We start from the raw sequence: 26,362 nt of genomic DNA, 5'->3' as shown, positions 1-26,362 counted from the left end.
CAGGGTCTTTTCCAATGAGTCAGGTCTTCCCATCAGGTGGCCAAAGAATTGGAGCTTCAGCTTCAGCATCAGTCCTTCCAATGAACATTTAGGGTTGATTACCTTCAGGATTGACTGGTTTGACCTCCTTGCTGTCCAAGGGACTCTCTAGAGTCTTCTCTAGCAACATAGTTGAAAGGCATCAATTTTTTGGTGCTCAGTCTTCTTTATGGTCCAACTCTCACTTCCGTACATGATTACTGGAAAAGTAATAGCTTTGACTATATGCACCTTTGTCGGCAAAATGACGTCTCTGATTTTTAACACACTGTCTAGGTTTGTCACAGCTTTTCTTTCGAGGAGCAAGAATCTTTTAATTTCATGGCTGCAGTCACCGCCTGCAGTGATTTTAGAGGCCAAGAAAATAAAGTTCGTCACTGTCTCCATTTCCCCCCAATCTATCTGCCATTAAGTGATGGCACCAGATGCCGTGATCTTCGTTTTTTGAATGCTGAGTTTTAAGCCAGCTTTTTCCACTCTCCTCTTTCACCTTCATCAAGAGGCTCTTTAGTTCCTCTTCACTTTCTGCCATTAGAGTGGTATCATCCACATATCTAAGGTTGTTGATGTTTCTCCCGCCTATCTTGATTCCAGCTTGTAACTCATCCAGCCCGGCACTTCTCATGATGTGCTCAGAAAATAGCTTAAACAAACAGGGTGACAGCAGACAGCCCTGTCAAACTCCTTTCTCAATTAGGTGCTCCATACAGGATTCTAACTGTTGCATTTTGACCCACATGCAATTTCTCAGGAGACAGGTAAGCTCTTTAAGAGCTTTCCATGGTTTGTCATGATTCACACAGTCAAAGACTATAGTGTGGTCGATGAAATGGAGGTAGATACTTTTTTTGGAATTTCCTTGCTTTCTTTAGGATCCAGTGAATGTTGACAATTTGATCTCTGGCTCCTCTGCCTTTTCTAAACCCAGCCTGTAACATCTGGAAGTTCTCAGTTCACGTACTGCTGAAGCTGAGCCTGAAGGATTTTGAGCATAACCTTACTAGCATGCAAAATGAGCACAATTGTACAGTAGTTTGAACATTCTTTGACATTGCCCTTTTTGGGATTGGAATGAAAACTCACCTTTTCCAGTGCTGTGGACACTGCTGAGTTTTCCAAATTTGCTGGCATATTGAGTACAGCACTTTAACAGCATCATTTTTAAGGATTTGAAATAGCTCAGCTGGAATTCCATCACCTCAGTTAGCTTTGTTTGTAGTAATGCTTCCTAAGGCCCATTTGACTTCAAACTCCAGGATGTCTAGCTCTAGGTGAGTAACCATACCCTTGTGATTATCCAGGTCATTAAGACGTTTTTTGTACAGTTCTTCTGTATATTCTTGCCACCTCTTCTTAATATCTTCTGCTTCTGTTAATTCCTTGCCATTTCTGACCTTTATTGTGTCCATCTTTGCTTGAACTCTTTCCTTGATATCTCCAATTTTCCTGAAGAGATCTCTAGTCTTTCCCATGCTATAGCTTTCCTGTTTCTTTGCATTGTTCACTTAGGAAGGCTTTCTTATCTCTCCTTGCTATTCTCTGGAACTCTGCATTCAGTTGGGTATATCTTTCCTTTTCTCCCTCGCTTTTTCACTTGTCTTTTCTCAGCTATTTGTAAAGCCTCCTCAGACAACCATTTTGCCTTCCTGCATTTCTTTTTCTTTGGGATGGCTTTGGTCACTGCCTCCAGTACAATGTTATCAACCTCTGTCCATAGTTCTTTAGGCATTCTGTCTACCACCTCTAATCAATTTAAATCTATTCATTACTTCCACTGTGTAATCATAAGGGATTTAAGTTATACTGGTATAACTAGTGGTCTAGTGGTTTCCCCTGCTTTCTTCAACTTAAGCCTGTGAATTTTGCAATAAGGAGTTTATGATCTGAGCCACAGTCAGCTCCAGGTCTTTTTCCGCTGACTGTATAAAGCTGCCCCATCTTCCACTGAAAAGAATACAATCATTCTGAATTCAGTATTGACCACCTGGTGATGTCCTTGTGTAGAGTCATCTGTTGTGCTATTGGAAAAGGGTGCTTGCAATGACCAGTGTGTTCTCTTGACAAAGCTCTGTTAGCTTTTGCCCTGCTTCATTTTGTACTCCAAGGCCAAACTTGCCTGTTACTCCAGGTATCTCTTGACTTCCCACTTTGGCATTCCTACCCTCTAGGATGAAAGGGACGTCTGTTTTTGGTGTTAGTTCTAGTTTATTTTTTTGGGCTCCAAAATCACTGCAGATGGTGATTGCAGCCATGAAATTAAAAGACGCTTACTCCTTGGAAGGAAAGTTATGACCAACCTAGATAGCATATTAAAAAGCAGAGACATCACTTTGCCAATAAAGGTCTGTCTAGTCAAGGCTATGTTTTTTCCAGTGGTCATGTATGGATGTGAGAGTTGGACTGTGAAGAAAGCTGAGCACCGAAGAATTGATGCTTTTGAACGCTGGTGTTGGAGAAGACTCTTGAGAGTCCTTTGGACTGCAAGGAGATCCAACCAGTCCATCCTAAAGGAGATCAGTCCTGGGTGTTCACTGGAAGGACTGATGCTGAAGCTGAAACTCCAATACTTTGGCCACCTGATGCAAAGAGTTTACTCATTGGAAAAGACCCTGATGCTGGGAGGGATTGGGGGCAGGAGGAGAAGCAGGCAACAGAGGATGAGATGGCTGGATGGCATCACCGACTCGATGGATAAGAGTTTGAGTAAACTCCGGGAGTTGGTGATGGACAGGGAGGCCTGGCGTGCTGTGATTCATGGCGTTGCAAAGAGTCGGACATGACTGAGTGACTGAACTGAATTGAACTGAACTAGAAGGTCTTATAGGTCTCCATAGAACCATTCAACTTCAGCTTGTTTGGCATCAGTGGTTGGGGCAAAGACTTGGATTACTGTGATACTGAATGGTTTGCCTTGGAAATGAACTGAGATCATTCTGTCATTTTTGAGATCACACCCAAGTACCACATTTTGGACTCTTTTGTTGACTCTGAGGGTTACTCCATTTCTTCTAAGGGATTCTTGCCCACAGGAGTAGATATAATGGTCATCTGAGTTAAATTCACCCATTCCTGGCCATTTTAGTTCACTGATTCCTAAGATGTCAATGTTCACTCTTGCCACCTCCTGCTTGACCACGTCCAATTAATTTACTTTGATTCATGGACCTAACATTCCAGGTTCCTAGGCAATGTTGTTCTTTACAGCTTTGGACTTTACTTTCACCACCAGACACATCCACAACAGAGCATTGTTTCTGCTTTGGCCCAGTCACTTCGTCCTTTCTGTAGCCACTAGTGACTGCCCTCCACCCTTCCCCAGTAGCATATCAGACATCCTTCCAGCCTGGGGGGCTGACCTTCTGGTGTCACATAGTTGTGCCTTTTCATGCTGTTCATGGGGTTCTTGCAGCAAGAATGCTGGTGTGGTTGGCCATTTCCTCCTCCAGTGGACCACGTTTTGTCAGAGCTCTCCACTATGACCCATCCGTCTTGGGTGGGCCAGCACGGCATGGCTCAGAGCTTCACGGAGTTCAGGTTTGCATACTATATGGTATATCCACAGAGTAAAGATTCTGGTTTCCACAAACCACATCAGGAAAAGAGAATCTGTTACACCTCACACATCACATAAGATAACAGCAGGGAAATAAACACTGTATGTTATCGGTTACAATCTGTAATAGAACAAAACTAATGAATTAGAGCAATTCAGAGTTAAGAACATTTTGTTTAGGACATAAGAAACCCAATTAATGAAACCATATGACAGGTCTGACCTGCAGACTGAAGAAGGAATGGGGCTGCTTGACTTGAATTTCTGAAGATTTAATTGGGACAGGTCCAAGGCCACCAGGAGCCTAAAATGTGAAAATTCAAAAAGGTGACACATGATCAACATTGAGCAAAGGCAGCTATACTCTGTTTCTCTACATTTTGAACATTAAGTGAGCAGCTCTTCCCTCTAAATAACTCTTCCCGCAACCAAGGCTGATACCTGACTACAGCTGACACTTGACATGCAGGGAATGGAGGCAATGTGGCCACTGCCCACCCCCACACCCTTGTCTCTCAGGGTGTGTCTTTTGTTTTCCCCTGTTGTGGAGGCTGCACTTGCTGCCCAGAATCCCCTTCAGGCCTGACGGAGTGAGTCCTGAATCCTATTGACAGAAACAACCCTCAGGGGTCAGCCCTCAGGGGCAGCTGTGGCTGAAGGGCGCTATCTCACTCGAGGACATGTGCTCATTGGGGCAGCTGCCTCCAAAGACAGGCTGAAGCAAAGGTACAAAGGCGGTCCTCGCCCTGTCCCAGGCCCAGAGCCCCTTGTGACGTCAGCAAGGACTTCATCAAAGGACTGTAGCCTTATTTCTCCTCTGCCCATTCCATTCCCTTCCCTTCCAAGGATGCTGATCCCCAAAGCACCACCTAATACATGTCCTGCAGGTGGACGTGCAGCATCACCCACAGAACCCAGAGCAGTGTCCAGCCTGTGACAGGTACTCAGTAAATACTACATCTTACCTAACCTAAGACATTGTCATTAAACTGGTATGATGCAGTGTAAATATGACACCAATAATTATAAGGCATTTCCCAATTTCAGAGATGCTGTATTTAAAAAACTGTTCTTAGAATAGATGAAATACCGCATGTATGGAATGAATTACAAAAATCTTTATGAACAAGGACGCCAAGCATTCTGTTTTTCATTAACCCTGAGCATCAGAGAAGTTGCTGTAGAACTAACTCAAGTACAAAATGAAATAAAGCACTGAATTATTAAAAAAAAAAATAGGCTCCACAGCACAGTGATAATCTCTTTTCATCCCCAACACCCTCTCCACCCATTAATTATTGACTGTCAGATAATTCTTATTGCTTGAAAATCACAGATTTATCATTTTCTAGAAACTAAATAGGGCTTCCCAGGTGGCACTAGTGATAAAGAACCCATCTGCCAATGCAGGAGACATAAGAGATGAGGGTTCAATCCCTGGATCAGGAAGATCCCCTGGAGAAGGGCATGGCAACCCACTCCAGTGTTCTTCCCTGAAGAATCCCATGGACTGAGAAGCCTGGTGGGCTGCAGTCCACGGGGCCGCAGAGAGTCAGACACGACTGAAGTGACTTAGCATGCACGTGTGCAGGAACCAAATATTCTGACCTTTAAAGTCATTGAATTACCTAATCCACAAAACACATGGAATCTCTAAAGTCAGTCCTGTACCTCTTGATGAGGTTGACCTGCAATGCTTAACCCACTTTACAGGATGTGCATGGCAACTTCATTCTTTGAAACTAAAAAACTGTTTTGCTTGTGCCCTTTCACCATTGATTTAAACACACTTTTTATTGCTAAATCTGTGAACTTGAGGAACTCAGGCAGCATTTTATTACAGGCTCTGTGCCCCTGTGTCTCAGTTTCCTTCTCAGCTGCAAGAGAACAAACCTACCTATTAAATTTGAAGATTAATTAATTTGATAGAACTTGAGAAAGTCCCGCCTGCCACGTGGTGTAGCCACCACCTGAATTACAATGCATCACTTGATAAACTGTCAAACTTCTTGCCAAGAGGGAAGGAGGGATGGACCTGTGAGTCTGAGGTTGGACTGTTAGACGCTGGGGCCACCCACCCCCAACCTCTGCAGTTTCCACACAGCAGGGGGCTTGGCTGAGCTGGGCCTGCCTCCCAGGTCCTCCTGGTCCTCTGTTTGCTATTCAGCCCTCAGACCCCATTTCCCGGCAGTCTGGGGGGCTCAGTGGTCTCCAGTTTGGGCAGATCGGGGCCAGCCAGCTCTGCACAGGTGTCTCCGGGGCCAGGGAGGTGGCAGCAGGTGCTTCCTGGTTTCCCATTCATCACAACCACCTGGGCACAGGTCTCCCTCTCCCTCCTGGGAGGAGGCAGAGGGACAGAGACCAGGTGGGGCTCCCCTCGGCACTGGCCTGTCGCTCCCTGACCGTGCCCAGCCCCACCTGCGGCCTCCATGCACCCACCAGTTCGTTGGAGTCCTGGGGAGGGCTGTAGGACGGAAAGGCAAAGGGCAGAACTTCCTGGGGAGACACAGAGAACCGGCTGGCATCCTTGCTGACTTGCCCCAGCTGGTATTTGGATCTCTTGTCTGTGGGTGAAAAACAGAACAGCACTTCTGGAGAGTCTCAAGGCGCTTTTGTGAAACTACCATCTTTTTAGCTGTGTATTTGCTACATACCAGTTACTGGGGGCCTGGCTGCAGGTCATTAAAAAAAAAAACATGCACATGCGTACGTATGTATGTGTATAGTCTTGTTCCTAGTTTCTCATTTGTTCTTTGCCTCAACTCCTCCAATTTTAAAAAAAATTGTATTTTTACTTCCAAAACACCATAATTCTTTTTTTTTTTACTGTTGGCATTTATTTAATGGGTTACTTTGCATTCTGAGGCTATTTTACATAGAACTTCTTAATATGTATATTTTATTGAAGTATAATTGACTTACATTTCAGGTGCATAGCAAGGTGATTCAGTTATACAAATGCACACATACTATCTTTGAGATTATTTTCCATTATAGGTTATTACAAGATATTGACTAGTTCCCTGTGCTATATAGTAAACCTTTGTTGCTTGTTGCATATCTTTTTTTTTTTCATTTATTTTTTTTAGTTGGAGGCTAATTTCTTTACAATATTGTTGTGGTTTTTGCCATACATTGACATGAATCAGCCATGGATTTACATGTGTTCCCCATCCTGATCCCCTCTCCCACCTCCCTCCCGATCCCATCCCATCCCTCTGGGTCTTCCCAGTGCACCAGCCCTGAGCACTTGTCTCATGCATCCAACCTGGACTGGCGATCTGTTTCACATTTAATAATATACATGTTTCAATGCTATTCTCTCAGATCATCCCACCCTTGCCTTCTCCCACAGAGTCCAAAAGTCTGTTCTATACATCTGTGTCTCTTTTTCTGTCCTGCATATAGGGTTATTGTTACCATCTTTTAAAATTCCATATATTGCATATCTATTTTTTAAAAATTAGAAATCTAGCATTCTATTTACACTACGTCAAACAACTGGAATCAAAATGTCATAAATTTTTAAGTTAGGCAAAAATTCATGATTTCTAAAATATATATTATACATACTATTATATATATGTATATAAAAGCTTTTCTACTATTCTTGATAAAGGCTGAGAAAGAACATCAAAAAAAAAAAAAAGAAGTGATGGAGAAATTGGAACACATAAACTAAATGAAATGGGAGTGCTGAATATGAAACAGAAAAAGTGAAACAAACTAGATAAAAATTCATCATATAGGCCAGTTGTTTTTAAACATGGCTGCTCATTAGAAATGTATCTGGAGCTTTGGAGAACAAAAGCAATACATAGGCATTTGTATTTTTCAAAAAATTCCAAGACAATTTTAAAAAGTGACTACTGGTTTTTCTATGGTAGCTTTGGTGATATACAACTCTTATTTTTTTGTTGACTAATCATAATACAATGGCATTAAATGAGTAATAGTTACATAATCATAATGGTAACAGATGTTTATCAGTTTTCACAATCAATAGCCAGATCAGAAATAAAAGATAAACAATTGCAAGCCATAATGGGAACGTGATTAACCTAACAATATAAAATACTTACACAAAGTATGGGGGGTCAAGCAGGGTGACGTGGTAAATAGAAGTGCATACACGCACATGTTTTCATATGCTCAGCCAGTCTATGTCTTTTGGTTGGTGAATTTAATCTATTTACTTTGAAGGTAATTATGGATACATATGATCCTATTGCTGTTGTTCAGTCTCTCAGCTGTGTTCAACTTCTTGCAACCCCATAGACTGGAGATTGCCAGGCTCCTTGTCCTTCACCATCTCCCAGAGTTCACTCAAACTCATGTCCACTGAGTTTGGACATGCCAGACTTGGAGATGCCATCCAACCCCATCTCATCCTCTGTCATTCCTGTATCCTCCTGCTTTCAATCTTTCCCAGCATCAGGGTCTTTTCCAATGAGTTAGCTCTTCACATCATGAGGCCAAAGTGCTGGAGCTTCAGCTTTAGCATCAGTCCTTCTAACGAATATTCAGGGTTGATTTCCTTCAGGATTGACTGGTTTGGTCTCCTTGTTGTCCAAGGGACTCTGCAGAGTCTTCTCCAGCACCACAGTTTGAAGGCATCAGTTCTTCAGTGCTCAGCCTTCTTTATGGTCCAACTCTCATGTCTGTACATGACTAATGGAAAAAACCATAGCTTTGACTATGCGGACCATTGTAGGCAAAGCAATGTCTCTGCTTTTTAATATGCTGTCTAGGTTTGAAGGCAATGGCACCCCACTCCAGTACTCTTGCCTGGAAAATCCCATGGACGGAGGAGCCTGGTGGGCTGCAGTCCATGGGGTCGCTAAGAGTTGGACACGACTGAGCGACTTCACTTTCACTTTTCACTTTCATGCATTGGAGAAGGAAATGGTAACCCACTCCAGTGTTCTTGCCTGGAGAATCCCAGGGACAGGGGAGCCTGGGGGCTGCCGTCTGTGGGGCTGCACAGAGTCGGACACGGCTGAGCGACTTAGCAGCAGCCGCAGGTTTGTCATTGCTTTTCTTCCAAGAAGAAAGCGTCTTTAATTTCATGGCTGCAGTCACCATTTGCAGTGATTTTGGAGCCCACGAAAAGAAAGTCCATCACTGTTTCTAGTTGTTTCCCCATCTATTCGCCATGAATTGATGGGACTGGATGCCATGATCTTCGTTTTTTTAAATGTTGAGTTTTAAGCCAGTTTTTTACCTTCATCAAGAGGCCCTTTAATTCCTCTTTGCTTTCTGCCATAAGGGTGGTGTCATCTGCATAACTGAGGTTACTGATATTCCTCAACAGATAATGATCCTATTACCATTTTCTTAATTGTTTTGGGTTTATTTTCTGTAGGTCTTTTCCTTCTCTTGTGTTTCATGCCTAGAGAACTTCCTTTAGCTTTTGTTGTAAAGCTGGTTTGGTGTTGCTGAATTCTTGTAACTTTTGCTTGTCTGGAAAGTTTTTGACTTCTCCATCAAGTCTGAAGGGAAGTTTTGCTGGGTAGAGCATTCTTGGTTGTAGAGTCTTCCCTTTTATCACTTTAAGTATATCATGCCATTCCCTTCTGGCTCATAGAGTCTCTGTTGAGAAATCAGCTGATAACCTGATGGGGGTTCCCTAGTAAGTATGTTATTTGTCCTTTTTCTGTTGTTGCTTTTACTGTTTTGTCTTTGTCTTTAATTTTTGTCAGTCTGATTACTATGTATCTTTTTCCTCTTTGTGTTCATCCTGCCTGGAACTCTGTGCTTCCTGGACTTGGTCCACTATTTCCTTTCCTACCTTAGGGAACTTTTCAGCTATTATCTCTTCAAGTATTTCCTTGGGTCCTTTCTTTCTCTCTTCTCCCCTGTAATGTGAATGCTGGTGCATTTAATGTTTCCCCAGAGGTCTCTTAGATTGTCTTCATTTCTTTTCATTCTTTTTTCTCTATTCTGCTCTGTGTCAGTGATTTCCACCATTCTGTCCTCCAGGTCACTTATCTGTTCTTCTGTCTCAGTTATTCTGCCTTTGATTCCTTCTAGTGTTCATCTCTGTTTGTTCTTTAGTTCTTGTAGGTCTTTGGTAAACATTTCTTGCATCTTCTCCATTCTGTTTCCCAAATCCTGGATCATCTTTACTATCATTATTCTGAATTCTTTTTCTGAAAGGTTGCTATCTCCATTTAGTTGTTTTTCTGGAGTTCTATTTTGTCCCTTCATCTGGGACATAACTCTCTGCTTTTTCATCTTGATTAACTTTCTATAATGTGATTTTTGTTCCAGTTGCTATGGGATTGTGGTTCTTCTTGATTCTTCTGTCTGTCCTTTGATGAAGGAGGCTAAGAGGCTTCTGTAAGCTTCTTGATGGAAAGGAGAGGGCAGGAAAAGCCAGGTGTTGCTCTGGTGGGTAGGCCCTTGCTCAGTAAAACTTTAAAACTTTAATCCAACTAACAATCCCTCCTTGTTAGTTGTTTGGCCTGAGGCAACCCAGCCCTAGGGTCTAGAGGCTCTTTTTTTGAAAGTGAAAGTGAAAGTCACTCAGTCTGTGATCCCATGGTCCACGGAATTCTTCAGGCCAGAATACTAGAGTGGGTAGCCATTTCCTTCTCCAGAGGATCTTCCCAGCCCAGGGATTGAACCCAGGTCTCCTGCATTGCAGGCGGATTCTTCACCAGCTGAGCTACGTGGTAGGGTTAACAGTGAACTCCAAGAGGGTTTGTGCCACGGGGGGCCTTCCTAGACTGCTGCTGCCAGTGCCCCGGCCCTGTGGTGGGCCCCTGCCTCCCCACACCTCCACAGGAGGCCCTCCAACACTACAAGTGGATTTGGTTCAGTCTCCTGTGGGGTCACTGCTCCTCTCCTCTGGGTCTTGGTGTGTGCAAAATCTTGTTTGTCCGCTCCAAGACCGGAGTCTGTTTCCCAAAGTCCTGTGAAAGTCCTATAATCAAATCCCGCTGGCCTTCAAGGTCAGATTCCCTGGGGATCCCCAGTCCCTTTGTAGGATCCCCAGGCTGGAAGCCTGACATGGGGTTCAGAACCTTCATAAGAGAGAGAGAGCCTCTTTGGTATTATTTTTCTCCAGTCTGTGGGTTGCCCACCCAGTGGGTATGGAATTTGATTTTATTATGATTGTGCCCCTCCTACCATCTCACTGCAGCTTCTTCTTTGTCTTTGGACACAGGTTATCTTTTTCTGGTGGGTTCCAGTGTTCTCCTCTCAATGGTTGTTCAACAGCTAGTTGTGATTTTGGTGTTCTCCCAAAAGAGGATGAGCGCACGTCATTCTACTCTGCCATCTTGAATCAGAAGTTCCCCTAAAACTGTAATTCTTAATGAAAGCATCTCTGATGAATATTCTTTGTCCTTGTCAGCAAAGAAAAAGATTAAAGAAACATATAAAGTTATTTTACAGGTGTCCACATTTAACTCACAGGTAAATTTTATGATTTTTTTTAAAGAGTTTATTAGAAATGTCAGTATCAGAGATAAAATAATATAGGAGGAAAAAAGAATAATTAAAATGTAATAAAATGTGCTATGTTCATAGCAGCACCATTTACAACAGTTAAGACATGGATGCAACCTAAATGTCCATTGACACATGAATGGATAAAGAAAATATGGTATATATATATATATAAAATAATGGAATATTACTCCACCACAAAAAAGAATGAAATAATGCCATCTGCAGCAACATGAATGGACTTGGAGATTATCACTAAGTAAGTCAGAAAGAGAAAGACAAATACCATATATATACTTATATGTTGAATTTAAAATATGACACATGAACTTATCTACAAAGCAGAAAGAGAAAAGACATGTGGTTGTCAAGGTGCAGGGGACCGTGCAGGTGTCGGGAGAGATGGAACGGGAGTTTGGAGTTAGCAGAAGCAAACTATTGTGTGTAGAATGGATAAACAAGTCCTAGTATATAGCACAGGGAACTATATTCACTATCTTGTGATAAACCACAATGGAAAACAATTTTCTAAAAAATGTATATTTATGTATAACAGAATCACTTTGCCGTACAGCAGAATTAACACAGCATTGTAAGTCAACTATACTTCAATAATTAAAAAAAATCCAGTATATGTGATTTATGAAAGCTAGCTTCATCACAGAGGAGCCCCTTGCCTAGGGCGTATGCAGATGAAACACGGCTATTGGCAGCTGCTCTACCTTGTACTAGGGACTGTCTCTCCTGAGTGAGCCTTTTCACGATGACGTCTTTCTGTATGTTACGGACGGCATTCAGCATAGTAAGCAAGCGGCGATGGACCAGAACCTGGAATTAGAAATAGTGATTTCACATTATTAATCAGTGCTCATTTTGGCATTCAATTCAGTTCACTTTCCACAACCGCAACCAGGAGCTGAGCCCGCCTGGGAATTCCCAGGAGGTCACACGCTGCCTTAGACAAGGCTGCAGGTGCCAAGGTCTGGGCAGTGCAGACCCGCCTGGATACAAAGAGAGACCAGGCTGTTACTGGGCCTCGACCCACCTGGTTTACGAGCTTCAGTTTTCTCAAATTTCCAGAGTGGAAAGAGTGACAAGTTCCAGGGTGAATCTGAGTAGTGACACTGCTGTTGTGTTATTATCAGAATTGGAGGACAAGCTGGGTGGGGGGTTCTGGAGAAGCCGGGCGGTGGGCTGGGGCAATGCTGGCTGGATGCTCCCAGGCTTTGCGTCCAGAGCAGCTGCCGCGGGACCTGTGCTCCCTGCACATCGAGTCGGGGGCCTGCTCATGTCACAGATCATGCTCCTTTCCGTCTGGGGACAGACTTTGTCATGGATGGAATTTTATGACACAGCCACTCTGCAGAGAGTCCTGCTCAAGGAACTGCAGACATAGTGCGGAGAAATGGCTGCCTTGCCTACACAGAGCTCACGTTCTGTGTGTGTGTCTGTACGGATAACAGGATGACAACAGACAAGATAAGTACCATAAATAAAATAAGAAAGAGTGAACACATGAGGGCATGACTGAGGGGCCAGGGGTGGGGGTGTCTGGCCTCTTGTGAGGGATGTAAGGATGGCCTCTCCAAGGTTAAGTTTGATCTGAGACTTGAACAATGAGGAGACAGTGGCCCTGGAAAGAAAGCTCTAAGCAGAGGAAGTAGCAGGTGCAAAGATCCTGACTCGGAAACAAAGGAGACAAGCTTAAAGGACAGAGAGAAACCCAGTGTGGCCTTCTCATTGTGATAAAAGTAATGCATTTTATTCCAGTTTCAATGGGGGCTTTTGGAGGGTTTCCCTGGGGAGAGGTCCAATCTTGTCCCGGCTTAGGGAGGCCTGGACTGAGGTGGTCCAGGTGAGAGATGATGGGGTGTGGCTGAGCTGAGGAGATGGCAGAGCCGTGAGGCTGGGGACAGGTTTGCATATCTAAGTGACAGGACCTGCTGGGAAGTGTGCAGAAAAGACAGAAAGGCCACTCAAAGCCAGACACACAACTGAGCCAGGAGGGCTGGTCCAGAGCCAGCGGCCGGGGGTGGTGGGGGGAGTCCTGCTAGCAGGGAGCGTCTTGTGGCCACGTCTGTCCTCCACGGGCACAGAGCCCTGCTAGAGAAAGTCCTAGCAGGGACACGGGTTACAGGGCCTGGGAGGCCGGGGAGCAGGTCACTGATGCAGAGAGCTCTACTCTATCCACCAGGACTCGTTTCAGCCCAGGCTGCAAGCACTGCCTGAAAGATACCCACAGTGTAAACCGTGGGAGTCTCTTCTGTGTGTCGACTCACTTAACTCTCCTGACGGCCCTGAGACAGCTCTCACTGGTGTCCTCAGAGGACAGGGCTCATGGAGCTTTTCCAAGACTGAAAAGCTCATGAGAAGTATAGCACCAAGATGCGAATGGAAGCTGGTGCAGCCCCTGTGGAGAACAGTATGGCAATCCTCAAAAAACTATCAATAGAGGTACCATACGATCCAGCAATCCCACTCCTGGGCAGATATCTGGAGAAAACTCTAATTTGAAAAGACACATGCCTCCCTGTGTTCACAGCAGCACCATTTGCAAGAGCTGAACAGAAGCAACCTAAGAGTCCTTAGAAAGATGAATGGGTGAAGAAGATGTGGGACATATATACAATGGAACATTACTCAGCCATAAAAAGGAGTAAAATAATGCCATTTGCAGCAACACAGATGGACTTAGAGATTCTCACACTAAGTGAAGTAAGTCAGACACGGAAAGGCAAATGCCGTATGACACCACTTACATGTAGAATCTGAAACATGACACAAATGAACATATCTATGAAACAGAAACAGGCTCAGACACAGAGAACAGGCTGGCAGTTGCCGAGGGCAAGGGGCTTGGGGGACGGGTGGCTGGGAGTTTGGGATTAGCAGATGCAAACTATTACATACACAATGGATAAACAACAAGGTCCTACTGAATAGTACAGGGAATTATCTGTGAAAAACCACATGTAAAAGGACGTGAGAAAGAATACATGTGTGTGTGTAACTGAATCACTTTGCTGGACACAGAAATCAACACGACACTGTAAATCAATTGTCCTCAGACTCCCCAGTGGCGCAGTAGGTAAGGATCTACCTGTCAGTGCGGGAGACATGGGTTTGATCCCTGGTTCAGAAAGACTCCACCTGCCAGGGAGCAAGTAAGCCCGTGCACCACAACTACGGAGCCCGTGCTATAGAGCCCACAAGCCGCAGCTATTGAAGCCTGAACACTCGAGAGCCCACACACTGCAACTACTGGGTCCCAGGCCTAGGGCCTGTGCTCTGCGACAAAAGAAGCCAGGACAGTGAGAAGCTCGTGTACTCCAAAAAAGAGTAGCCCCTGCTCACTGCAACTAGGGAAAACCCTCACAAAGCAGCAAAGACCCAGCCCAGCCAAAAATACATTTCAAAAATTAGTAATAAACAAATAAGTAAGGTTTGCAAAATAAAAAATTAAAAAAAAACTATACTGGACTAAAGGTGGCGCTAGTGGTAAAGAAACTGCCGGTCAATGCAGGAGATGTAAGAGAGATGGGTTCAATCCCTGGGTCAGAAAGATCCCGTGGAGGAAGGCATGGCAACCCACTCCAGTATTCTTGCCTGGAGAATCCCATGGACAGAGGAGCTTGGCGGGCTATAGTCCATAGGGTTGAAAAGAATCGGACAAGATGGACGCAACTAGGCATGCATGCAGAAAAAGAAGTAGCACCAGCAATGGAGGGCAAGCAGCCCAGGCCAGAGCCCAAGTCTTAACCACTGCTTCCCTCCTGCAGGGGGATTCTGCTCCCCAGGCAGCCACACCCAGAGGTCGACAGGCAGCATAAGATGCAAGAGGGGCCCCCAAGATGGCTAAGTGCTGAGACTCACAGGACAGTTTGCTGGAGGAGGGGTAGGCTCAGCTGCCTGAATGCCAACTGTGAACAGGGGAGGTGAGATGGACTGGCATTCTGAGTGAACAGTGAGGAGGAGCAGGTAACGAGCTGATGTTTAGGAAGCAGATGAGGTCTAGGGCCACACAGAGGATGGGGCAGCTGGGGAGGGGAGTAGGTAGCCAGACCAGGGGTCACTCACACCCTTTATTGACCTTAGAGGCCAGCAGATCTTCATTTGTTCCTGATCACAGGAAATGTGCTGGGTGGAGACCAGTGCAAGGGTGAAGAAGGCAGGTGGTGAGAGGACACACCTTGAAAGCAGAGCTGCAGCCTGGATGTCAGAGCCCACATCCCACCAGAACACCCCATGGTGCTCTCTAGGAGTAACCAACCAGCACCCTACGGTTCTAGAGTTCCATATGGCCCAGTAATTCAGCTCCTAGATGGACACACCCCAGGAACTGAAGATATGCCCACAAACTTGTACATAAATGTTTGTGACATCTTTATCCCCATCACAATAGCCAAAAACAGGTACAGCTGAAATGTTTCAACCAATAACTAGAAAAACAGAGCGTGGTATTTCCATATGACTGAACATAATTCACCCTGAAAAAGGAATGACGTACTGAAACCTGCTGCACCATGGCTGAACCTTGAAAAGATGTTAAGTGAGAGAAGCTAGTTACAAAAGGCTGTGTACTATATGATTTTATATATATGAAATGCCCAGAATATGAAAATCCACATAGACAGAAAGTGGCCAGTGACTGGAGGGCTAGAGAGTGACTACTGAGGGGAACAGGGTTTCTTTAGGCAGTGGTAAAAATGCCCTAAAATCAGACCTAAATCAAATCCCTTACGGTTTTACAGTGGAAGTGAGAAAATAGATTAAAGGGATTAGATCTGATAGAGTGCCTGAAGAACTATGGACAGAGGTTCGTGACATTGTATAGGAAGCAGTGATCAAGACCATCCCCAAGAAAAAGAAATGCAAAAAGGCAAAATGGTTGTCTGAGGAGGCCTTACAAAAATATCTGTGAATAGAAGAGAAGAGAAAGGCAAAGGAGAAAAGGAAAGATATACACATTTGAATGCAGAGTTCCAAAGAATAGCAAGGAGAGATAAGAAAGTCTTCCTCAGTGATCAATGCAAAGAAATAGAGGAAAACAATAGGATGGAAAAGCCTGGAGATCTCAAGAAAATCAGAGATACCAAGGGAACTTTTCATGCAAAGATGGGCACAAAAAAGGAAAGAAACGGTATGAACCTAACAGAAGCAGAAGATAATAAGAAGAGGTGGCAAGAATACACAGAAGAAAAGATCTTTATGACCCAGATAATCAAGATGGTGTGATTACTCACCTAGAGCCAGACAACCTGGAATGAGAAGTCAAGTGGGCCTTAGGAAGCATCACTAGGAACAAAACTAGTGGAGGCGATGGAATTCCAGTTCAGCTAGTTCAAATCCTAAAAGATGATGCTATGAAAGTGCTGCACTCAATCTGCCAGCAAACTTGGAAAACTCAGCAGTGGCCACAGGACTGGAAATGGTCCGTTTTCATTCCAATCCCAAAGAAAGGCCATGTCAAAGAATGCTCAAACTACCGCACAACTGCACTCATCTCACACGCTAGCAAAGTAATGCTCAAAATTCTCCAAGCCAGGCTGCAACAGTACATGAACTGTGAACTTCCAGAAGTTCAAGCTGGTTTTCGAAAAGGCAGAGGAACCAGAGATCAAATTGTCAACATCTGCTGGATCATCAAAAAAACAAGATAGTTCCAGAAAAACACCTATTTCTGTTTTATTGACTATGCCAAAGCCTTTGACTGTGTGGATCACAACAAAGAAAATTCCTTAAGAGATGGGAACACCAGACCATCTTACCTGCCTCCTGAGAAATCTGTATGCAGGTTAAGAGGCAGCAGTTAGAACTGGGCATGGAACAACAGACTGGTTTCAAATTGGGAAAGGAGTACAACAAGGCTGTATACTGTCACCCAGGTTATTTAACTTATATGCAGAGTACACCATGAGAAATGCTGGACAGGATGAATCACAAGCTGGAATCCAGATTGTAGGGAGAAATATCAATAGATTCAGATATGCAGATGACACCACCATTATGGCAGAAAGCAAAGAAGAACTAAAGATCCTCTTGATGAAAGTGAAAGAGGACAGTGAAAAAGTTGGCTTACAACTCAACATTCAGAAAACTAAGATCATAAAAAAAAAAAAGAAAAAAAAAAAAAAAAAGAAAACTAAGATCATGGCATCCAGCCCATCACTTCCTGGCAAATAGATGGGGAAACAATGGAAACAGTGACAGACTTTATTTTTTTGGGCTCCAAAATCACTGCAGATGGTGACTGCAGCCATGAAATTAAAAGACTCTTGCTCCCTGGAAGAAAGTTATGACCAACCTAGACAGCATATTAAAGAGCAGAGACATTAATTTGCCAACAAAGCTCCGTCTAGTCAAAGCTATGGTTTTTCCAGTAGTCATATATGGCTGCGAGAGTTGCATTATAAAGAAATCTGAGCACCAAAGAACTGATGCTTTTGAACTGTGGTGTTGGAGAAGACCCTTGAGAGTCCCTTGGACAGCAAGGAGATCCAACCAGTCCATCCTAAAGGAAATCAATCCTGATTATTCATTGGAAGGACTGATGCTGAAGCTGAAACTGCAATACTTTGGCCACCTGATGTGAAGAACTGATTCAGAAAAGACCCTGATGCTAGGAAAGAGTGAAGGTGTGAGGAGAAGGGGATGGCAGAGGATGAGATGGTTGGATGGCATCACCAACTCAATGGACAGAGTTTGAGTAAACTCCGGGAGTTGGTGATGGACAGGGAGGCCTGCTGTGCTGCAGTCCATGGGGTGGCAGAGTCGGACACGACTGAGCGACTGATCTGAACTGAACTGAAAACTGGAGAGTGGTGACGACTGCACCACTCTGTGTGCTAAGTCACTTCAGCCGTGTTCGACTCTTTATGATCCTATGGACTGTAGCCCACCAGGCTCTTCTGTGCATTGGATTTCCCAGGCAAGAATACTGGCGTGGGTTGCCATTTCCTTCCCCAAGGGATCTTCCTGACCCAGGGATCGAACCTGCATCTCCTGCGGCTCCTGCATTGCAGGCAGATTCTTTTTTTTTTTTTAATTTTTATTTTTTTTATTTGATATGAATCAGCCATGGATTTACACGTCTTCCCCATCCCAGTCCCCGCTCCCACCTCCCTCTCCACCCAATTCCTCTCGAAACATCCCACCCTCGCCTTCTCCCAGAGAGTTTAAAAGTCTGTTCTGTATTTCTGTGTCTCTTTTTCTGTTTTGCGTATAGGGTTATCGTTACCATCTTTCTAAATTCCATATACATGTGTCAGTATGCTGTAATGTTCTTTATCTTTCTGGCTTACTTCACTCTGTATAAGGGGCTCCAGCTTCATCCATCTCATTAGGACTGGTTCAAATGAATTCTTTTTAATGGCTGAGTAATATTCCATGGTGTATATGTACCACAGCTTCCTTATCCATTCATCTGCTGATGGGCATCTAGGTTGCTTCCATGTCCTGGCTATTATAAACAGTGCTGCGATGAACATTGGGATGCATGTGTCTCTTTCAGATCTGGTTTCCTCAGTGTGTATGCCCAGAAGTGGGATTGCTGGGTCATATGGCAGTTCTATTTCCAGTTTTTTAAGAAATCTCCACACTGTTTTCCATAGTGGCTGAACTAGTTTGCATTCCCACCAACAGTGTAAGAGGGTTCCCTTTTCTCCACACCCTCTCCAGCATTTATTGCTTGTAGACTTTTGGATAGCAGCCATCCTGACTGGCGTGTAATGGTACCTCATTGCGGTTTTGATTTGCATTTCTCTAATAATGAGTGATGTTGAGCATCTTTTCATGTGTTTGTTAGCCATCTGTATGTCTTCTTTGGAGAAATGTCTGTTTAGTTCTTTGGCCCATTTTTTGATTGGGTCATTTATTTTTCTGGAGTTGAGCTGCAGGAGTTGCTTGTATATTTTTGAGATTAATCCTTTGTCTGTTTCTTCATTTGCTATTATTTTCTCCCAATCTGAGGGCTGTCTTTTCACCTTACTTATAGTTTCCTTTGTAGTGCAAAAGCTTTTAAGTTTCATTAGGTCCCATTTGTTTAGTTTTGCTTTTATTTCCAATATTCTGGGAGGTGGGTCATAGAGGATCTTGCTGTGATTTATGTCGGAGAGTGTTTTGCCTATGTTCTCCTCTAGGAGTTTTATAGTTTCTGGTCTTACATTTAGATCTTTAATCCATTTTGAGTTTATTTTTGTGTATGGTTTGAGAAAGTGTTCTAGTTTCATTCTTTTACAAGTGGTTGACCAGTTTTCCCAGCACCACTTGTTAAAGAGGTTGTCTTTTTTCCATTGTATATCCTTGCCTCCTTTGTCAAAGATAAGGTGTCCATAGGTTCGTGGATTTATCTCTGGGCTTTCTATTCTGTTCCATTGATCTATATTTCTGTCTTTGTGCCAGTACCATACTGTCTTGATGACTGTGGCTTTGTAGTAGAGTCTGAAGTCAGGCAGGTTGATTCCTCCAGTTCCATTCTTCTTTCTCAAGATTACTTTGGCTATTTGAGGTTTTTTGTATTTCCATACAAATTGTGAAATTCTTTGGTCTAGTTCTGTGAAAAATACCATTGGTAGCTTGATAGGGATTGCATTGAATCTATAGACTGCTTTGGGTAGAATAGCCATTTTGACAATATTGATTCTTCCAATCCATGAACACGGTATGTTTCTCCATCTGTTTGTGTCCTCTTTGATTTCTTTCATCAGTGTTTTATAGTTTTCTATGTATAGGTCTTTTGTTTCTTTAGGTAGATATACTCCTAAGTATTTTATTCTTTTTGTTGCAATGGTGAATGGTATTGTTTCCTTAATTTCTCTTTCTGTTTTTTCATTGTTAGTATATAGGAATGCAAGGGATTTCTGTGTGTTAATTTTATATCCTGCAACTTTACTATATTCATTGATTAGCTCTAGTAATTTTCTGGTAGAGTCTTTAGGGTTTTCTATGTAGAGGATCATGTCATCTGCAAACAGTGAGAGTTTCACTTCTTCTTTTCCTATCTGGATTCCTTTTATTTCTTTTTCTGCTCTGATTGCTGTGGCCAAAACTTCCAACACTATGTTGAATAGTAGTGGTGAGAGTGGGCATCCTTGTCTTGTTCCTGATTTCAGGGGAAATGCTTTCAATTTTTCACCATTGAGGGTGATGCTTGCTGTGGGTTTGTTATATATAGCTTTTATTATGTTGAGGTATGTTCCTTCTATTCCTGCTTTTTGGAGAGTTTTAATCATAAATGAGTGTTGAATTTTGTCAAAGGCTTTCTCTGCATCTATTGAGATAATCATATGGTTTTTATCTTTCAATTTGTTAATGTGGTGTATTACATTGATTGATTTGCGGATATTGAAGAATCCTTGCATTCCTGGGATAAAGCCCACTTGGTCGTGGTGTATGATTTTTTTAATATGTTGTTGGATTCTGTTTGCTAGAATTTTGTTAAGGATTTTTGCATCTATGTTCATCAGTGATATTGGCCTGTAGTTTTTTTTTGTGGCATCTTTGTCTGGTTTTGGAATTAGGGTGATGGTGGCCTCATAGAATGAGTTTGGAAGTTTACCTTCTTCTTGAGTAAGATAGGTGTTAGCTCTTCTCTAAATTTTTGGTAGAATTCAGCTGTGAAGCCATCTGGTCCTGGGCTTTTGTTTGCTGGAAGATTTTTCATTACAGTTTCGATTTCCTTGCCTGTGATGGGTCTGTTAAGATCTTCTATTTCTTCCTGGTTCAGTTTTGGAAAGTTATACTTTTCTAAGAATTTGTCCATTTCATCCAAGTTGTCCATTTTATTGGCATAGAGCTGCTGGTAGTAGTCTCTTATGGTCCTTTGTATTTCAGTGTTGTCTGTTGTGATCTCTCCATTTTCATTTCTAATTTTGCTAATTTGGTTCTTCTCTCTTTGTTTCTTAATGAGTCTTGTTAATGGTTTGTCAATTTTGTTTATTTTTTCAAAAAACCAGCTTTTAGCTTTGTTGATTTTTGCTATGGTCTCTTTAGTTTCTATTGCATTTATTTCTGCCTTAATTTTTAAGATTTCTTTCCTTCTGCTAACCCTGGGGTTCTTCATTTCTTCCTTCTCTAATTGCTTTAGGTGTAGAGTTAGGTTATTTATTTGGCTTTTTTCTTGTTTCTTGATGTAAGCCTGTAATGCTATGAACCTTCCCCTTAGCACTGCTTTTACAGTGTCCCATAGGTTTTGGGTTGTTGTGTTTTCATTTTCATTCGTTTCTATACATATTTTGATTTCTTTTTTGATTTCTTCTATGATTTGTTGGTTATTCAGAAGCGTGTTATTTAGCCTCCATGTGTTTGAATTTTTAACAATTTTTTTCCTGTAATTGAGATCTAATCTTACTGCACTGTGGTCAGAAAAGATGACTGGAATGATTTCAATTTTTTTGAATTTTCCAAGACTAGATTTATGGCCCAGGATGTGATCTATTCTGGAGAAGGTTCCGTGTGCACTTGAGAAAAAGGTGAAGTTGATTGTTTTGGGGTGAAATGTCCTATAGATATCAATTAGGTCTAGCTGGTCCATTGTGTCATTTAAGGTTTGTGTTTCCTTGTTAATTTTCTGTTTAGTTGATCTATCCATAGTTGTGAGTGGGGTATTAAAGTCTCCCACTATTATTGTGTTACTATTAATTTCCTCTTTCATACTCGTTAGTGTTTGCCATATATATTGTGGTGCTCCTATGTTGGGTGCATATATATTTATAATTGTTATATCTTCTTCTTGGATTGATCCTTTGATCATTATGTAGTGTCCTTCTTTGTCTCTTTTCACAGCCTTTATTTGAAAGTCTATTTTATCTGATATGAGTATTGCAACTCCTGCTTTCTTTTGGTCTCCATTTGCATGAAATATTTTTTTCCAGCCCTTCACTTTTAGTCTGTATGTGTCTCTTGTTTTGAGGTGGGTCTCTTGTAGACAGCATATATAGGGGTCTTGTTTTTGTATCCATTCAGCCAATCTTTGTCTTTTGGTTGGGGCATTCAACCCATTTACATTTAAGGTAATTATTGATAGGTGTGGTCCCGTTGCCATTTACTTTGTTGTTTTGGGTTCACGTTTATACAACCTTTCTGCATTTCCTGTCTAGAGAAGATCCTTTAGCATTTGTTGAAGAGCTGGTTTGGTGGTGCTGAATTCTCTCAGCTTTTGCTTATCTGTAAAGTTTTTGAATTCTCCTTCATATCTGAATGAGATCCTTGCTGGATACAGTAATCTAGGTTGTAGGTTATTCTCTTTCATTACTTTCAGTACGTCCTGCCATTCCCTTCTGGCCTGGAGGGTTTCTATTGATAGATCAGCTGTTATCCTTATGGGAATCCCTTTGTGTGTTATTTGTTGTTTCTCCCTTGCTGCTTTTAAGATTTGTTCTTTGTGTTTGATCTTTGTTAATTTGATTAATATGTGTCTTGGGGTGTTTCGCCTTGGGTTTATCCTGTTTGGGACTCTCTGGGTTTCTTGGACTTGGTTGGCTATTTCCTTCCCCATTTTAGGGAAGTTTTCAGCTATTATCTCCTCGAGTATTTTCTCATGGCCTTTCTTTTGGTCTTCTTCTTCTGGGACTCCTATGATTCGAATGTTGGGGCATTTCACATTGTCCCAGAGGTCCCTGAGGTTGTCCTCATTTCTTTTGATCCTTTTTTCTTTTTTCCTCTCTGCTTCATTTATTTCCACTATTTTATCTTCTACCTCACTTATCCTATCTTCTGCCTCCGTTATTCTACTCTTGGTTCCCTCCAAAGTGTTTTTGATCTCATTCATTGCATTGTTCATTTTTAATTGACTCTTTTTTATTTCTTCTAGGTCTTTATTAAACATTTCTTGTATCTTTTCAATCTTTGTCTCCAGGCTATTTATCTGTAACTCCATTTTGTTTTCAAGATTTTGGATCATTTTTATTATCATTATTCTAAATTCTTTTTCAGGTAGATTCCCTATCTCCTCCTCTTTTGTTTGACTTGGTGGGCATTTTTCATGTTCCTTTACCTGTTGGGTATTTCTTTGCCTTTTCATCTTGTTTAGATTGCTGTGTCTGGAGTGGGCTTTCTGTATTCTGGAGATCTGTGGTTCCTTTTTATTGTGGAGGATTTATCCAGTGGGTGGGGTTAGACGATTGGCTTGTCAAGGTTTCCTGGTTAGGGAAGCTTGCATCAGTGTTCTGGTGCGTGGAAGTTGATTTCTTCTCTTTGGAGAGCAATGGAGTGCCCAGTAATGAGTTTTGAGATGGGTCTATGTGTTAGGTGTGACCTTGGGCAGCCTGTATGTTGACGTTCAGGGCTATGTTCCTGCGTTGCTGGAGAATTTGCGTGGTATGTCTTGCTCTAAAACTTATTGGCTCTTGGGTGGTGGTTGGTTTCATTGTAGGTATGGAGGCTTTTGGATGGTCACTTATTACTTAAAGTTCCATGTAGTCAGGAGTTTTCTGGTGTTCTTAGGTTTTGGGCTTAAGTTTCCTGCCTCTGGATTTCAGTTTTATTCTTCCTGTAGTCTCAGGACTTCTCCAACTATACAGCACTGATAATAAAACTTCTAGGTTAATGGCGAAAAGATTCTCCCCCGTTAGGGACACCCAGAGAGGTTCACAGAGTTACATGAAGAGGAGAAAAGGGAGGAGGGAGATAGAGATGAGCAGGAGGAGAAAAAGGGGGACTCAAGAGGAGACAGACAGATCTATGCAGCTGTCTGTTCCCAGAGTGTTCTCCGTATCTCAGACACCTACAAAGATTCACAGAATTGGATTGGGAAGAGAAGGGGAAAGGAGGAAACAGAGGTGTCCTGAGGTAGAAAACAGAGAGTCAAGATTGGGAGAGAATAATCTTCGGTTTAAAGATAGGGCTTCTCTTCCTTTTTTTTTTTTTGTAAGGTTATAGTGTATTGAAGATGAAAATTAAGGAGTAGTAGAGGAGTACTAGAAGACTTTAAAAGAAATAAGAGAAAAAGAAAAATAGAAAAAAGAAGAGAAAAAGGAAAGAAAAAAAAGAAGAAAAAAGAAAAAAAAAGAAAAAGAAAAGAAAAAAAAAAGTAAGAGAAAAAAAAATTTTTTTCCCCCCTAATTAAAAAAATCGTAAAAATCTATGAAAATGAAAGTGAAGGAGTAATGGGGGAGTAATAGGGAATTTTAAAGGAAAATAAAAGAGAAAAAAGAAAAAAGAAAAAAAGAAAAAAAAAATTTTTTTTTTCCTTCCTTACTTAGAAAAAAAAAAAAAAGTAAAAATATATCTAGGAATTTCTCTGGAGCTGTTGCGGTCAGTGTGGGTTCGGCTCAGTTTCAGATAGCTCCTCGTTCCAGCTTACACTTCTTGATATCTACAGGCCCCTTCCGGTGTAGTTGGTGTTTTCTACGGGGATTTTAATCTGTTGCGCCAGTCCCTTCTGAAGCGGTTCCCTTTGTTTATTTGGCTTCTGTTTGCCGGTCTCTTCAGAGCCTCATTTCCGCCCTGACACAGGCGGGCGGAGGTGGACTCTTACTCAGGTAGCTAGTTCCGTCGCTCCGCGGGGAGGGGCTGGCACTGCCGGGAGGGGCTGACACTGCAGGGACGGGCTTGCGCCGCGGGGACGGGCTGGGGCTGCCGGGAGGCCTGACGCTGCTTTCTCCGTCTGCGCTGCTCAGGCTCCCGGCTGCTCTATATGGAGCGCGCCCCGCGCTGCGCGAGGTTCCAGCCCTCGTGTGTTCCACAAAAGCGCGGAAGGAAAAGCTGCGCCTGCTCTCTGTGCCTTCCCCGTCAGAGCGGTCCAGGCAGCCAGGGGCTTGGTGGGCGCACTCTCCCCAAGTGTGGCGCCCCCTCCCTTCCGTGGACCCAGTCTCAGTTTCCGCTGGCGCCAGTCGGGTGCACGCGCCTTCTGCCCTCCGCGTCCCCAGCCCCAGTCCCCGCCCGCGCCGGTCGGGTGCCTGCGCCCTGTGTCTCGCCGCGACCTTCCCCTCCCCCCTGCCTCTGCCTCCGGCGGGGCTGGGCCGGTCCACAGCCTGAGAGCTCTTCTCTGGATTTTCTCGGTCTCTTTGTTCTGCGAACGGCCGGCAGTGTGTTCCGGCCGGTTAATTTTCTCTCTCTCTTTTGGTCTCCCACAGTTCAAGTTGGCAACTCACAGAAGCTCCCTCCGATTGTCTTCAGGGCACTCAGGCCCGGACCCTACCCCAAGCAATGCCGCCTAAGACTCCCTTCCCGGGACGGATCTCCGTCCTTAGCTCTTTTGTCTCACTTTTTATCTTTATATTTTGTCCTACCTCCTTTCGAAGACAATGGGCTGCTTTTCTGGGCGCCTGATGACCTCAGCTAGCGATCAGAAGTTGTTTTGTGAAGTTTGTTCTGCATTCAGTTATTCTTTTGATGAATTTGTAGGAGAGAAAGTGGTCTCCCCGTCCTACTCCTCCGCCATCTTGGCTCCTCCCCCCAGATTCTTTACCACTGAACCACTAAGGAAGGTCTCTGTACCACTCTGCGCCGTACAAAAAACCAGAGAATTGTATGCTCTACAGGAGTGAATTTTATGGCATGTGAATTGCACCTCCATACGTGTTATAAAAAACTCATTGCTCGATTTCCCATTGTAAAACACGGGGAAACTTCACAGTGGTGCTGAGACTCACCTTGCGAGCTGCTTGTTGAAACCGTCTCTGTGCTCGGAATCTGTTGACCCAAGTATTATTAACGAGTGGATCAAAATTAGGATGAAATTCCTGGATTTTCTGTGAACACAAAATATCAGTCCATCTTAGATTTAAATTTTAACTCCATGCATAATCATTTAATAAAAATGTTTCAGAGTTTGATTTCAAATCAAGTTATTTGTTCTTCCACTTAATGAGCATTTATTAAGCACTTTGGTGCACACAGCATTATAGGGAATACTTCTTGGGTTAGGAACCAAAAGAAAGACAAGATTTGGGTTTTAAGAAATGTAGTCTATGCTCATTTTTCCAGTGACTCAAGGTCATATATATATAATGCAGACCTGTCTCTGGCTTTCTCTTTGGTTTCATTTATCTTTTGTCCATCCGTATGCCAGCACCACACTGCCTTAATGATCTGACTTTTTCATAAGACTTTATCTCCTTCAGAGGCAGTCCTCTCCCCCAGTTTAGTCATTTTAAGTTAAAAAAATTCTCAAGTCTTTTCTCTTTCCTATGTGTACGTGAGTGTTCAGTCACTCAGGCGTGTCCGACTCTTTGTGACCCCATGGACTGCAGCCCACCAGACTCCTCTGTGGGATTTTCCAGGCAAGAATACTTGAGTGGGTCGACATTTACTTCTCCAGGGGATCTTCCCAACCCAGGGATCAAACCCTCATCTCCTGCGTCTCCTGCACTGCAG

General features: G+C 43.0%; 1 protein-coding gene across 4 annotated transcripts in view; it reads right to left on the bottom strand.

Annotated features, from left to right (window-relative positions):
- The window catches only part of CFAP221 (cilia and flagella associated protein 221), a 121,875-nt gene that overhangs the window by 32,872 nt on the left and 62,641 nt on the right, over window positions 1-26,362 (bottom strand). For all 4 annotated transcript variants that reach the window (XM_061135237.1, XM_061135236.1, XM_061135238.1 and 1 more), the window contains exons 14-17: window positions 25,639-25,737; window positions 11,770-11,875; window positions 6,032-6,156; window positions 3,816-3,896 (exon numbers count right to left, since the gene is read on the bottom strand). In XM_061135237.1, coding sequence (XP_060991220.1) covers window positions 3,816-3,896; window positions 6,032-6,156; window positions 11,770-11,875; window positions 25,639-25,737 — 411 coding nt within the window. The remainder of the gene's footprint in view (window positions 1-3,815; window positions 3,897-6,031; window positions 6,157-11,769; window positions 11,876-25,638; window positions 25,738-26,362) is intronic.

This window comes from Dama dama, chromosome 33 (genome assembly GCF_033118175.1).
Source record: "Dama dama isolate Ldn47 chromosome 33, ASM3311817v1, whole genome shotgun sequence".
NCBI classification, from domain to species: domain Eukaryota; kingdom Metazoa; phylum Chordata; class Mammalia; order Artiodactyla; family Cervidae; genus Dama; species Dama dama.
Note: the sequence above shows the minus strand (reverse complement) of the source record. Positions and strands in the feature narration are given on the sequence as shown.